The sequence below is a fragment of the Uloborus diversus genome, chromosome 10 (assembly GCF_026930045.1).
Source record: "Uloborus diversus isolate 005 chromosome 10, Udiv.v.3.1, whole genome shotgun sequence".
NCBI classification, from domain to species: Eukaryota; Metazoa; Arthropoda; class Arachnida; order Araneae; family Uloboridae; genus Uloborus; species Uloborus diversus.
This window is the reverse complement of record NC_072740.1, coordinates 8,626,219-8,640,715: the sequence shown is the minus strand read 5'-3', so window position 1 is coordinate 8,640,715 and position 14,497 is coordinate 8,626,219. Positions and strand designations below refer to the sequence as shown.

Sequence of the window (14,497 nt, the reverse complement as noted above, 5' to 3'; positions counted from 1 at the left end):
TCATTTAACTTTTTTTAGGTAGCTCTGTTACTGCCAAGTCACTGCATTACAGACTAGTGTTGTTGGCTATTCACGCAGATTTTTTGAGCTAATCTGTTTTTGTCTCTATTTAAAAGATATTAGATTTTTCTCTCACTATTTTCGATCATCCTTTCACTTTTTCTTATTCATTGGGGGAGGGGGGGGGGTCTGATGCATTAATGAAAATCTTGTTCGCTCTTAAACGTCTAAAGTTGAATCTGAATCACTGGTGGAAAGTGATTGCTGTCGGGATGGAATGTTTACACTAACATATCTGTATGCTGCCGGAGCATAGGGTGTCCACACATCTGGAAAAATTGAAACTATCACGGACTTTGAATATTCGATAAAAATCAGAATTCTGGAACAAATCAAGAAAGTCAAAAGCTGGTTTGAAACACTGATGGGCAACTTGTTCCTGCAGTTTTGACATGTTACTGTTAAATAACGACCAAAGCTTGATGAATTATTGAATTCTGATGTCTTTCAATGTAACACTTGCTAGAATGAAAATAGGGGCGGGAGAGAGAGAAAGGAAACAAGATAAAAAATGGCAGTGCAGGTTCGCGAAGAAACGCTACTTTTGCAAACAGCGTGATCCCCCCGCAAATTTAACCATGTCTTAAAACGTTTATATATTTGATAACCTAAAACCGAAGGGAGGGGGGGGGGGGGGGGTTCAAAAAGTCTAGAATAAAAAAATCTAAAAATGCAATTGTAAGCCATTTTTGAAATTAGTGGCGGTTCAGGATTTTTCATCTGCAAACTCTTTAAGTCAAAAATGATCAGGCTTTCTTTAGGGATGTGAAAGGGGAGGGGAGGGGGACTTTGAAAAAAATTGGAAATTGGTGTCTTAAAAACATTAATAATTCATGCTATCTTTTGTAAATTTATGAGAGAGGGTTTTGTCTATTCTAATCTGAAATGTTTTTGTAGCTGAAGTATTATTTCAGGCTATACTTAGATGACTTAAAGGAGAGGATATTAGGGACCCTCTCCCAAAAAATGTAAGTGTTAAAAACTTTTAGGCTGTCTTTGGTAATGTTGGGGGAAGGGGGGATTTCTTTTGGCGAAATTCCGAAACTGGAGTCTTAAAAGCGCAATTTTTGATCATCTTTATTGTACATGGAGGTTGGAGTTTGGAGGATTCCTCTCACGAGAAAGGTTTTTACTACTGAAGTATTCAGAACTTCATTTTAGGCAATCTTTGGGGGACCTAAGAAGAGGGAATTCAAAGGCTTTTTCTCGATAAATTTTAGAAATTAAGTTCCTAAAACAGTAATGCTGTCTGTGGTGATGAAAAAGTGGAAAAAAGCAGGGATGGGGGCAGCTTCTGAAACTTTTTTTTTTTGTAAAACTATAGTTACAAACCAGAAATTTAAGTAAAACTTAGAGGAAGCAGTTTGAAGGGGGGGGGGGGGGGCTCAACCCCAAGAATTTCTCTTTGCTGAAGTATTGAAATATTATTTCAGTACTATTTTGGCTGTCATTAGGTGAGTTAAGAGTGAGGGAAGTCAGGGGTCTCCCCCTCGAAACATTTTCAAAATTGAAGTTTTCAAACTTTTGGTTTTCTGTGGCAATGTGGGAAGGGGAGAGGAATTACTCTTTAAAAAAAAATCTAAAATGTAAACTTATGTTGTCTTTGGTGAACACAAGGAGAGTGAGGGGGGGGGGGTCCTCTGCAATGCCCGAAAAACTTCTGTTTCTGAAGTTTTAAGAACTCTGTTCTTGGCTATCTTTGGATGACTTAAGGAGGAAAAGAGTCATAAGCTTCTTGCAAAAAGTTTCCGAAATTGAAGTCTTAAAACTTTAGATTATCATTTTTCATGCATATAAGTAAGGGAGCTACTGTTCCTTGAAAAAAATTAGAAACTGGAGCTTTAAAAATGCAAATTTAGGGCATTTGTGGTGAACTTAGGGGAATCCCATACCCTTCCCCGCGCTTTCCTTCTTTTCTGGTTTGTATGCGCTACCTTAGGTAGAGTGTTAGAATCAGAACTGATTTATGCTGTAAATATGAAAATCTTATGTTCAATGATTTATTTTGTTATTGTAATAAAAATGTTTTCGATTGGCAAAAAACTAATGACATAGAGCCTTAAACGCATTTACCCCAAACATCATCCAACATCATCTAAAATAGCATTTTTGGAACTTCACTTTCGAAATATTGCCGACTGAGAGTTCCTGAACTCGATACCTTTGATCAAAACACGTATTAACCTCATGAAAAATGGCAAACTATTTCGTTTTCAAGTTTTTAATTTCAAAAAAATTTCGAGGAGAGTTCCGAACACCCTTTTCTCTAATGTTTTTGAAGATTGCCTAATATTGGGATTTTGGAACTCCCAGTTTAAAAAATTTGTGTAAGAGAGTGGCTGAACCCCATCCTTTCCCGAACATTACCAAAATGGCTTACCATTGCGTTTTTAGGACTTTAATTAAAAAAAATTCCCTGGGAGAGCCCCCAGAACCCACCCTCCTATTATTGGAAGTTGTCTACATTTACGTTTTCCGAACTACGACATAAGTGGTGAAAAGACACAAGCACAGACAAAAAAAAAAAAAAACCTTTGAATACTACAATGCATTGTATTGTTTGCATGACGCCTATCGCTAAAATTTTTTTACCATCATTTTCATTTTTGTAGGTTGTTCTTGGAAGGAAATGGCTTGGGTCAATATCCTATAAAGATGGATTTTTCTCTGTCAAAGGGGAACAGTTCAGTGAAAAGCCAGCCAGTATGATGGTAATGACTTTTTTCATACTGCAAAGTAATTTAATAAATATCTGTAGCTCTTTTCCTTCTTTATCGCAATATCTTCCCTTTGTGTGTCTGTGTGCATGTAGCTAGATATACTTCCAGATTTTATTTTCAAAATCAAAAGGGTTCTAATTTTCTCGCAAACTCATTGTTGTATTATTTATAATGAGTACGAGTGGTCAGTTTTCCATCTTCTATCTTTCTGAAGATGATATGCAGTGAGGACTCTATAAGAATAACACTAATTTAATAAGCAGAAGTTGAAGATATATTAAATATCTTAAACATCAAGCAAAATTTAAAGCAATAACTAGGACAAGTGTTTTTGAATTAAAAAAAACTTTATAACATAAAATAAACTGTAGCTACATAACAATGAATGTTCGATTTTCAATAACAGTTATACATCCTTAGTCTTGCGCACTCAAATGAGTGATTTCTTGCTTGAGTATTAAGCTCTGTGATCCAAAATGTGATGAAAACAAAATTTTATCGCTGGTCAAAATAGAAGAAAAAACTGACAAATAGGAAAAAATGTGTATATGCTCTGCAAGAACTTGAAAAATGTTATGAAATCCCTACAACACAGCTACTTGAGACCCAGTCAAATGTGCTAAATGTTCAGCACAAAGAATATAAATAGTTATAAAATTGATTGCTTTGATTCTAGCTTGAAAACTTGACTTGTTTGAACAGTTATAAACCCTTGCAATCAAATACCTTTAATAGACCAGGATCTGAAGGGGGTTGAGCATGCATGGAAAGGCTGACGCAATATTATTTCTGATTATTGTTGCAGGCATGATGGTAATTATGAAACCACATGTCGTCGCCCCCCTGGGTGGTCGACAACCCCAGGGGAGGGGGGAAAGCAGTGGGGGAGCCGTTTGCTAAAACACTCATAACTCGCGAACTATTTGAGATAAAACACTGAAAAAAGTGGCAATTGACGCAACAAAACAAGGGCTTCATAAAAGCTAAATATGATTATGGACCTATCTTTGTTAGTTTCTGAGTAAAATGCCGTTTTTGGCAAACAAGCAAAGTTTTTGAATAAAATGCGCAAAACAAACTTTTTTTGACCAAAATGAATTCCAAATCAAAATTGTTTGATTTTTTTTTTTTCAAATAAAGTCCTAAATATCATTATTCAGTTTGTTAAATCTATTTAAGCACTGTTAACGCGTTGAAAAACAAAATGACAATAGCAAGTTCGAACACGATTTGCAGTGTAGTTCAGGATCTGAAGGGGGGTTTTCAGCATGCATGAAAGACCTGACGCAAAATTATACTATATCTGATTATGAAACCACATGTCGTCGCCCACCTGGGTGGTTGACAACCCCGGGGGAGGGGGAAAACAGTGGTGGAAGCCGTTTGCTAAAACACTCATAGCTCGCGAACTATTTGAAATAAAACACTGAAAAAAATGGCAATCGACGCAGCAAAGCAAGGGCTTCATTAAAAGCTAGATATGACTACAATTATATTTAGCTTTGTTAGTTTCTGAGTAAAATTCTATTTTTCGTGAACAAGCAAAAATTTTGAATAAAATACGCATTTTTTTTTTTTTTCAAATTATCAAAATTATTTAACTGTTTAGGGAACCAATAAAATCTGAAATATCCTTTTCCAGTTAGTTTAAAATAACGAAATTATTATGAAAGCGTTAAAAAGTGAAATAAAAGCAAGCTCTAAAAACATTCGAGGTAATTCACAAAAAAAAAAAAAAAAAGTTAGCGGAATGTACCTGGAAGACTATACGCCAAAGTAAATTTTGTGGCTCTCCTGTTTTGGCGGTTTTATTTTGTAATATTATCAAAACAATGTCCCAGTTAAGTAATTACTTAATTATTTAACCTTTAACGCATTATAGCTGCTTAGTATGGGTCACAATGGCACTTTTAAAAAAATTAAAACATGCAAGTTTGCAAGTACGAAGTAATTACGGAATGGATAAACTATCAGAGTAGCCCTTTTGCAGATTTTACACCTGAGTTATGAAACATAGTGAGCGAGGCTATTGCCACATAAGCAGCATCGAAATTTCAGTGGAACGTTAAAGAAAATGTGAATAGTCTCTTATCCAGAGAAGTCCTGCAATGTCAATGTCTTCAATAGCAACTGCAAAACAGCAAAAGTAAACAAAAAAAAAACATTTAACCTGGGAAACGTTAGCTCAAAAGTGATATTAGTACATCTAAAAATCATTCCCATACAATAAGCCCAATGCTAGGTTAGGTTCATCAGAATGGTTCACTGAAGCAAAGCGAGAGGTGCGATTTCGTGAATGTAATTGAAAATGATACTTCTTGCAGCAAAACTCTAGAAGAAGCACCCTATTTTAAGAACAAAGTTCAAGTTATTAATGGAATGACTCTGGTCCATAGTGTCCCAAGCACTACTTTCAAATGCAGCAAAGATTTTGCAGGTCTCCAAATAAAAAAAAATAAAATTTTCTCTCCAATAGACAAACTACACGAGTGGACCTTAAACACGATCAGTACATCTCACTGTCGTTTTCATAACTTAAAAACCAGAAGTTCAGGAAAGTCTCCTTCGCTTATAAAAAAAATCACTAGGTACCAAACCAGTGGTTTCGTGTCATAGCCATTCCTGAAAATAAAAAGAACCTTTAAAAGTACACTTCAGAGTAAGTAATATGTAACATATCCATTCCTGCATCCAATCAGCTTCTGGTGTCTGGTAACTCTGAAAATGAAAATGAATATTATTTAAAATCTGAGAGTCAAGTAATAAATTCCTCTGAAATGCCCGAGTCCAACCAGGACAAAACACGCAACAGAATCTATCTTCCTGCATATGATTTAGTGCAGAATAGGGAAAAAAGTAACTAATAGTTTATAAATCAGAAACTAATGAATTCTTATTGGCAATCTTTGTTAAAGGACAGAGGTTGCCATTTCGTGTGCTGGTGTTGTGGAAAGGAAAAGAGCTTTAGGATGGCATCTATCTTCAGGAGCACTTACGAGAAAAGCATCTAAAATTTTACAAGCTTTTGATGCATTTTCCAACTGCGATTCAACAAGTAAAATAAGAACAAAAAAGTATGCTTTCACTTTACCAAAAAAGTCGGAAACTTTTTTGTACACTAGAGTTATCATTAAAACAATATCTGAGTGCTTCAAAATTTCAACTGTTAGAAGCTGTATTATAAAAAAAATTGTCAAGAAAATAGGTATTTCTTGCGAATGCAACCATTACACACAATAATTTCTTATCATTTCCATCAGAAATAAATATAATATCAGCTCTGTACCATGCTCCTGCAATTCTTTCCAACATGTGCTAAGAAGTATTGCTCAACTGTACTATTGAATCAATTCCCCTGTACCTTAGCAGTGTCTTTAGATGTCAAGTTTGGGTTTAACTTGAATGAAAATAAAACAATAAAGCCCCACACCTTATGATGCAGCCAGAGTTACCAGAGAGTTTAATTCCAACCTACACAGGCAAGAACTGTAAATAATCTTGTAAATGTTTTAATAATAATTCATCTTGCAGTAAATACTGTGCTATTAAGGCTAAAGCAAAAACCCATAAACTACAAACTACTCGGAAGAGAACGATTCAACAGAACAATCACAAGTCAACAAAAAAGAGCATGATCCAGCTTTCAGAATTTCTGATATATTAATGCTTTATGTATGCATATTGATATTCTGCAATTATTTTTTAATCCACATTATTTTACTAATTTTATTTAATTAGTTTTTTTTAGTACTCTATAGTGTATAATTTTATATTTATATTCATTTTCATAAAAGCTCAAGGATGCTTCTCATTTTTTATATTTATTTAGGACATATTACTTCTTGTATCATTGTTTTTTGTTGGGTAAATTATAAAAAACAATATCCGCAAAAATATACCCGCAATATTCTTTTATGTAAATTGAAAATATAAATTAATAGAAATAAATGAAATTATATTTGAATTGAAACTACTGTGGGCCTGGTTCCCTAGTTCCTCTCAAATTTAAAGCAGTATATAACAAAATTTAACAAAATTAAAGCCATAATTGAATATTTTGCAATTAGAATAAGTTTGTAAACTGAAGAATGAATAGTTCGTCATAAGGATAATAAAGCTATTTTTTTCTCCTTAACATACTGCCATTTTATTCAATGCGCCAACTTAGACAGTGCTTGCATTTTCCATTTCGCTTTTTAACGCTCACATTGGTAATAATTAAGTAGTTTTAAACAAACTGAATGATGAAGTTTCAGATTTTATTGATTCCCTAAACGGTTAAATAATTTTTAAAAAAAAACTTATCTTTGGAAAAAAAAAAGCTTTTTGTGTTTTATTCAAAATTTTTGCATGACTGCTAAAAAAGAAATTTTACTTATAAACCAACAAAGATAGAACTATAAGCATATTTAGGTTTTTCAAGCCCTTGTTCTGTTGCATCTTTTGCCACATTTTTAGTGCTTTACCTCCTACAGTTCGCGAGTTATGAGTGTTTTAGTAAACGGCGTCCCCCTTTAGTTCCTAAACTATAGTACGAATAGCGTTCGAGCTTGCTACTGTCATTTTGTTTTTCAACGCGTTAACAGTACTGAAATAGTTTTAACAAACTGAATAATGATATTTAGGACTTTATTTGAAAAAAAAATCAAACAATTTTGATTTGGAATTAATTTTGGTCAAAAAAGTTTGTTTTGCGCATTTTATTCAAAAATTTTGCTTGTTTGCAAAAAATGTAATTTTACTCAGAAACCAACAAAGATTGGTATGTAATCGTATTTAGATTTTATGAAGCCCTTGTTTTGTTGCGTCAATTGCCACTTTTTTCAGTGTTTTATCTCAAATAGTTCGCGAGTTATGAGTGTTTTAGCAAACGGCTCCCCCACTGCTTTCCCCCCTCCCCCGGGGTTGTCGACCCCCCGGGGTTGTGTAGCTTGTTAAAGCAATTTGAACATAAGTGACAAATACTAAGCTTTTAAATGATATCTGAGCAGTTACTCTTTTTTTCCTTAGTAATTTTGTAGATATGACTTTTATAGCCTAGTAAAGCAGCATATTTAATAATGTAAGTTTCTTGTAACAGAGTACTAAAATTAGTTTACCTTTGAATTGAATTGTTGATATAAGTCGATAATAAAAGCTAATAAAACTTTACATAAATGTTCAAGTAAATATTCAGCTTTTTCTTTCTTTTTTTTTTTTATAATGCAGTTCTGAAAAAATGAAATTCATGTAAAATATTCAAATCTAATTCTTTTTGCAATAAAGCATTTCCAGGGTTCCTACAGACTTCAAAAGCCCCTATAAAGACTCTATTTTTAAGTATTGCTTGTAGGAGCCCCTCTCAAAGCCATATTTAGTAGTCAAAAACCCTAAAAATAAATCAGAGGCCCTATTTTTTTAGGATTTGTGTGATTCCATGTCAAAGTTTTAAAAAAATATCCCAACATAAATTTTCAGATTTTCATGAAACTTTGAGAAACCTTACTCTTTGATTTTTTGAATTTATGTATGTTAATATTGTTTTTAAAATCTTTTATTCATAAATGATGTGTACTTAATTTTTGAAATTTGTTAAAATCACTTTTTTTGTACTAGCCAGCATTGTTTTAAAGTGTTTAATTCAAGTTCTATGGAAGCAACAGAGTTGTATAATAACTCATTTTAAAGGCACTTACATGCACTGTAATTTCATATGAAGTTGAATAATTTTCAAGAAACCTTTCACAAAATTTACCCAGGTAGCATCAACTCATCGGATTTTGCTCGGCCGATCATCGACTCCTCCTAAACTCATCGCGTAATGCACGCTGATATCGTTGCGATCAGAATCCGAGAACGGTTTTCGATGAGCTGTTTTTTATCGGAAAACTATATCCTTACGATCAAATTTCCCGATGAAAATTTGAGGAGCTGCATTTCATCGGAAAAAGAGATCGTAACGATCAAATTTTCCGATGAAAATTTGCCTAGCTACATTTCATCGGAAAAAGAGATCGTAACGATCAAATTTTCCGATGAAAGTTTGCCTAGCTACATTTCATCGGAAAAAGAGATCGTAACGATCAAATTTTCCGATGAAAATTTGCCGATCTGCATTTCATCGGAAAAAGAGATCGTAACGATCAAATTTTCCGATGAAAATTTGCCGAGCGAAATTTCATCCGAAAAAGAGATCGTAACGATCAAATTTTCCGATGAAAATTTGCTGAGCTACCTTTCATCGGAAAAAGAGATCTTAATGATCAAATTTTTCGATGAAAATTTGCCGAGCTTCATTTCATCCGAAAAAGAGATCGTAACGATCAAATTTTCCGATGAAAATTTGCCGAGTTACATTTCATCTTAAAAAAAGTAGGTCGTTTAAATTTTCCGATAAAAGTTTTCCCAATCTAAAATTTTTGGAAATCTCCCAACTGTTAAAATAGGATAAGTTTTATTATTCGAATATCCGACTATTGATCAAACGTAGGCTATACGGATCAACATTCAGGGTTGAGAATCGGAGGAAAAATGACTGAGACTTTGACTCCGAATCCGATTCCTGGATTTTGGAAAGGTTTACTCCGATTTGCTGCAAAATCAATTCAACTTTAACTCCACGATTCCAACCCCGATTACCTCACTGGAATTGCGAACAAAATGAGACTCCGACTCTTGAATGATTTCTCTCTATCTCCAAAACAATTCCATTCTGTTCAATTTGACTCCCAAAATTACCGACTCCGACTCGGTTTGCGAGCAAAATGATCGACTCCGACTCTTCACTAGCTGGCGCCACAAGTATATTCACTGAATAAAATTCTCACTTTCCGTTCAGAAATCTGTCATGGCCTTGCCCCCCGATAGATGGCGCCACAAATGATTTTTCATTTAATACATTATTTTCCTCCTTGTGGAGAGCGTTGCTTGTCTAGTGGTTAGCGTATGAATATCGTATTCCAGAGGTCTAGGGTTCGATTCCCGGCTACAGCTAATTAGATTGAGCTCATGAATCACGTTCATCAAAAGTTGTTAAATTAGAAATTAACTAAACAAGTTATTAAAGTATATTAAATAATTGTCCCAAATGACGTCATCCGAAAATACCCCTTCTGAAAGTTTTAAAGATGGCGGAAGTGTCACGTGATCATCCAAGATGGCGGACCCATCTTCCCACTGTTCATTTTTTTTCCTCCTGCTTGTCCCTATATCGCGGTTGTTATTACTTCTCATCGTATTTTCATCCTAAATTCATCGCCTCGGAACAGCACTGCCCGTATAATGGTCCAAATCTCATCGTATTTTCATCCAAAATTCATTGCCTCGGAACAGCACTGCTCGTATATTGCTCCAAATCTCATCGTATTTTCATCCAAAATTCATCGCCTCGGAAAAACACTGCTCGTATATTGCTCCAAATCTCATCGGTATAGGGAGCAAAACTCATCGGATACCGATGATCGGATTCTACTATTGCCGATGAGACATATTGGAGCAATTTCCGATGAAAACTCATCGGAATCCGATCATCGGCCGATCATCGACCGATCAAAGTTTGATCGGATTTCGATGAACGGCCGATGATCGGCCGATGAGTTGATGCTACTCGGGTAAAATCTAAAATAGTAACCTTTAAACTTTTTTGAAAAAAATATGATCTTAAATGTACTTTTTGAATACATCGTAAATTTTTCAGAGTGGGACTATAAATGACTCAATAGTTATGGCAAAAAAAGTGGAAAATCTTTTGCTAAATTTTGCTTTCAAATGTTAGAGCTTATGTTTTATCAAAGAAACAGAGTTCAACTCAATAGATAATAGCTCATTTAAAAAAAGAATTAAGTGCAGTTTAGTTTGTAACTTGAACGTGTTTTGAGAAAAAATATTTTCGACAAAATTTTACAACAAAAAATTTTGAAATAGTGCCCTTTAACTTTTCTAAAAATACTATTTGATTTATAATGTATTTTTTATAAAAGTGTCCGAAATTTTTCAGAGTGGGACATGAAGGGTTGTGCAGTTACTAAAAAGTTTTAGCAAAAATTGTAGTGATGTGTCCTACATTTTTTGCCATAACTGATGATCCTTTCATGGTCCCACTCTGAAATTCTCTGTATTCATTAAAGTACTATAGTAAATTTTTTTTCCAAAAAATTTAAAAGACACTACCCGAGTAGCATCAACTCATCGGCCGATCATCGGCCGTTCATCGAAATCCGATCAAACTTTGATCGGTCGATGATCGGCCGATGATCGGATTCCGATGAGTTTTCATCGGAAATTGCTCCAATATGTCTCATCGGCAATAGTAGAATCCGATCATCGGTATCCGATGAGTTTTGCTCCCTATACCGATGAGATTTGGAGCAATATACGAGCAGTGTTTTTCCGAGGCGATGAATTTTGGATGAAAATACGATGAGATTTGGAGCAATATACGAGCAGTGCTGTTCCGAGGCAATGAATTTTGGATGAAAATACGATGAGATTTGGACCATTATACGGGCAGTGCTGTTCCGAGGCGATGAATTTAGGATGAAAATACGATGAGAAGTAATAACAACCGCGATATAGGGACAAGCAGGAGGAAAAAAAATGAACAGTGGGAAGATGGGTCCGCCATCTTGGATGATCACGTGACACTTCCGCCATCTTTAAAACTTTCAGAAGGGGTATTTTCGGATGACGTCATTTGGGACAATTATTTAATATACTTTAATAACTTGTTTAGTTAATTTCTAATTTAACAACTTTTGATGAACGTGATTCATGAGCTCAATCTAATTAGCTGTAGCCGGGAATCGAACCCTAGACCTCTGGAATACGATATTCATACGCTAACCACTAGACAAGCAACGCTCTCCACAAGGAGGAAAATAATGTATTAAATGAAAAATCATTTGTGGCGCCATCTATCGGGGGGCAAGGCCATGACAGATTTCTGAACGGAAAGTGAGAATTTTATTCAGTGAATATACTTGTGGCGCCAGCTAGTGAAGAGTCGGAGTCGATCATTTTGCTCGCAAACCGAGTCGGAGTCGGTAATTTTGGGAGTCAAATTGAACAGAATGGAATTGTTTTGGAGATAGAGAGAAATCATTCAAGAGTCGGAGTCTCATTTTGTTCGCAATTCCAGTGAGGTAATCGGGGTTGGAATCGTGGAGTTAAAGTTGAATTGATTTTGCAGCAAATCGGAGTAAACCTTTCCAAAATCCAGGAATCGGATTCGGAGTCAAAGTCTCAGTCATTTTTCCTCCGATTCTCAACCCTGAATGTTGATCCGTATAGCCTACGTTTGATCAATAGTCGGATATTCGAATAATAAAACTTATCCTATTTTAACAGTTGGGAGATTTCCAAAAATTTTAGATTGGGAAAACTTTTATCGGAAAATTTAAACGACCTACTTTTTTTAAGATGAAATGTAACTCGGCAAATTTTCATCGGAAAATTTGATCGTTACGATCTCTTTTTCGGATGAAATGAAGCTCGGCAAATTTTCATCGAAAAATTTGATCATTAAGATCTCTTTTTCCGATGAAAGGTAGCTCAGCAAATTTTCATCGGAAAATTTGATCGTTACGATCTCTTTTTCGGATGAAATTTCGCTCGGCAAATTTTCATCGGAAAATTTGATCGTTACGATCTCTTTTTCCGATGAAATGCAGATCGGCAAATTTTCATCGGAAAATTTGATCGTTACGATCTCTTTTTCCGATGAAATGTAGCTAGGCAAACTTTCATCGGAAAATTTGATCGTTACGATCTCTTTTTCCGATGAAATGTAGCTAGGCAAATTTTCATCGGAAAATTTGATCGTTACGATCTCTTTTTCCGATGAAATGCAGCTCCTCAAATTTTCATCGGGAAATTTGATCGTAAGGATATAGTTTTCCGATAAAAAACAGCTCATCGAAAACCGTTCTCGGATTCTGATCGCAACGATATCAGCGTGCATTACGCGATGAGTTTAGGAGGAGTCGATGATCGGCCGAGCAAAATCCGATGAGTTGATGCTACCTGGGTATCTTTAAAATTTTTGAACTTGGCAATTTATGAAAAGAAATTCTCATCAATTATTCAATTTACATAAACATATTAAATTAAAGTGCATGTAATTGTCTTTAAAATGAGCTATTATACAACTTTGTAGCTCCCATAGAACTTTAGTTATAACATTTTAAAGCACTGCTGTCAAGTAAAAAAAGGTGCTTTTTAACTAATTTCAAAATTATTCATCAATTATGAATGATAGATTTAAAAAAAAAAAAACATATAAATAAATTTAGGACATTAAAAATAATTGGCATGAAGTGGCCCTGTGTAGTTAAAAAATGTGTCGGGAAAAAGGTAATAAAAGCCCTATTTCTCAATCTGCTGGAAGTGGGAACTCTGATTTCATTCTACGGCCAAATATGTATTTTTTAAAGTATTGTCTGCTGTCAAAATTATCTTCATGCTTGGTTAAAATGAATCTAGAAAATAAAATGTTATAAATTATAGCGTCAAGACATTTTTGGAATTTTAAGAATAGAAAATTATTATAGTTTAGAGTTTTAAATGTCCGAAATTTTGAAAATGGTATTTTTTAGAATGCTGTTATTCTGTTAGATTTGTATTAACAAAATAAAGCAACAGCAAAATCCAAATAAGCAGATGTTTTCAGTATTATTTAATGATACATCAAGGCCGTTTTACTAAGGTATTTTTCTCATATCTATGAAGATACCTCTAAAAATGACTAGTAATAGTCACTTACGATGAAAGTAACCTAGTATATGAAAAGGTATTGAAGAGAAAATTTGTCGTAACTACATTTATTAATTTTGAATAAAGAATTTTACAAAAATGTAAAAATCTTATGTAGGTTAGATTAGCTATTTATGAAACAACTACTCAGGGCCATATACAACAAGGTTCGTACTTCCTTAAAAAACCCTTAAGAAACCCTTAATTTCATCAAACAAATTTAAGGTCCCTAAAAAACCCTTAAAAAGTCCTTAATTTTCTGAAAATTTCCTTAATTTTTTAAAAACTGTATTAAGTTTAGTCCTCATTTTGCTATTTTTTTCTATCTCCCCCAATCAAACCTTCATTCTCCGCGATATTTGCCGAAAACGTATGTTTGGGAAATATACTAACGATGTTAAACACGTGTTTCACCGAAAAATGCATGCCTTGTTTGAGATTTCAATCTTTTTGCATCCTGCTAATATTTCAGTCATTTTTAATGTTGGACGAATTTTTCACCATATGTTACTTTATATCTGCTTATTTTATTCATTATTTCAATAATATTTTTATTTCTTAAATTTATTTTAGAAAAAATGCAAAAGTCAGTCAAAAAATGTGGTCTAACTCCCACAATCTCGGATTGTATTGAAATTTGGCATGGTTACTTTTTTTATGCATTTAAAAAAGGTTCAAAATATTTATGCTGAATCTCTAATGGTTTAAGCTTTAAAACCTGTAAAACATTTTGGAATTTCATGATTAAATGAAGCAACTTCAAGTTATTCTTTTGATCCTGAAAGAGTATTATGAAGTTTTTAAAAACAAATTTTGGGTTCCAATGCAAGAAAAAAGGATGATCAATTATTTATTTTTCACTCTGTTGTAAATTTTTACTTTACAAACAAACCTAATTTTAAAATTTACGTTCTTATTTTCAATACCTTAAATTGAAATGTTATTTAAAAAAATATTTTTCTCTAAAAATTATGAAAAATTGATATTAT

The 14,497-nt window shown here is 33.9% G+C and overlaps 1 protein-coding gene across 1 annotated transcript in view; it reads left to right on the top strand.

Annotated features, from left to right (window-relative positions):
• Nucleotides 1-14,497, top strand: part of LOC129231354 (uncharacterized) — a 112,382-nt gene that overhangs the window by 62,021 nt on the left and 35,864 nt on the right. Inside the window, exon 12 of the mRNA XM_054865646.1 lies at nucleotides 2,673-2,771. Coding sequence (XP_054721621.1) covers nucleotides 2,673-2,771 — 99 coding nt within the window. The remainder of the gene's footprint in view (nucleotides 1-2,672; nucleotides 2,772-14,497) is intronic.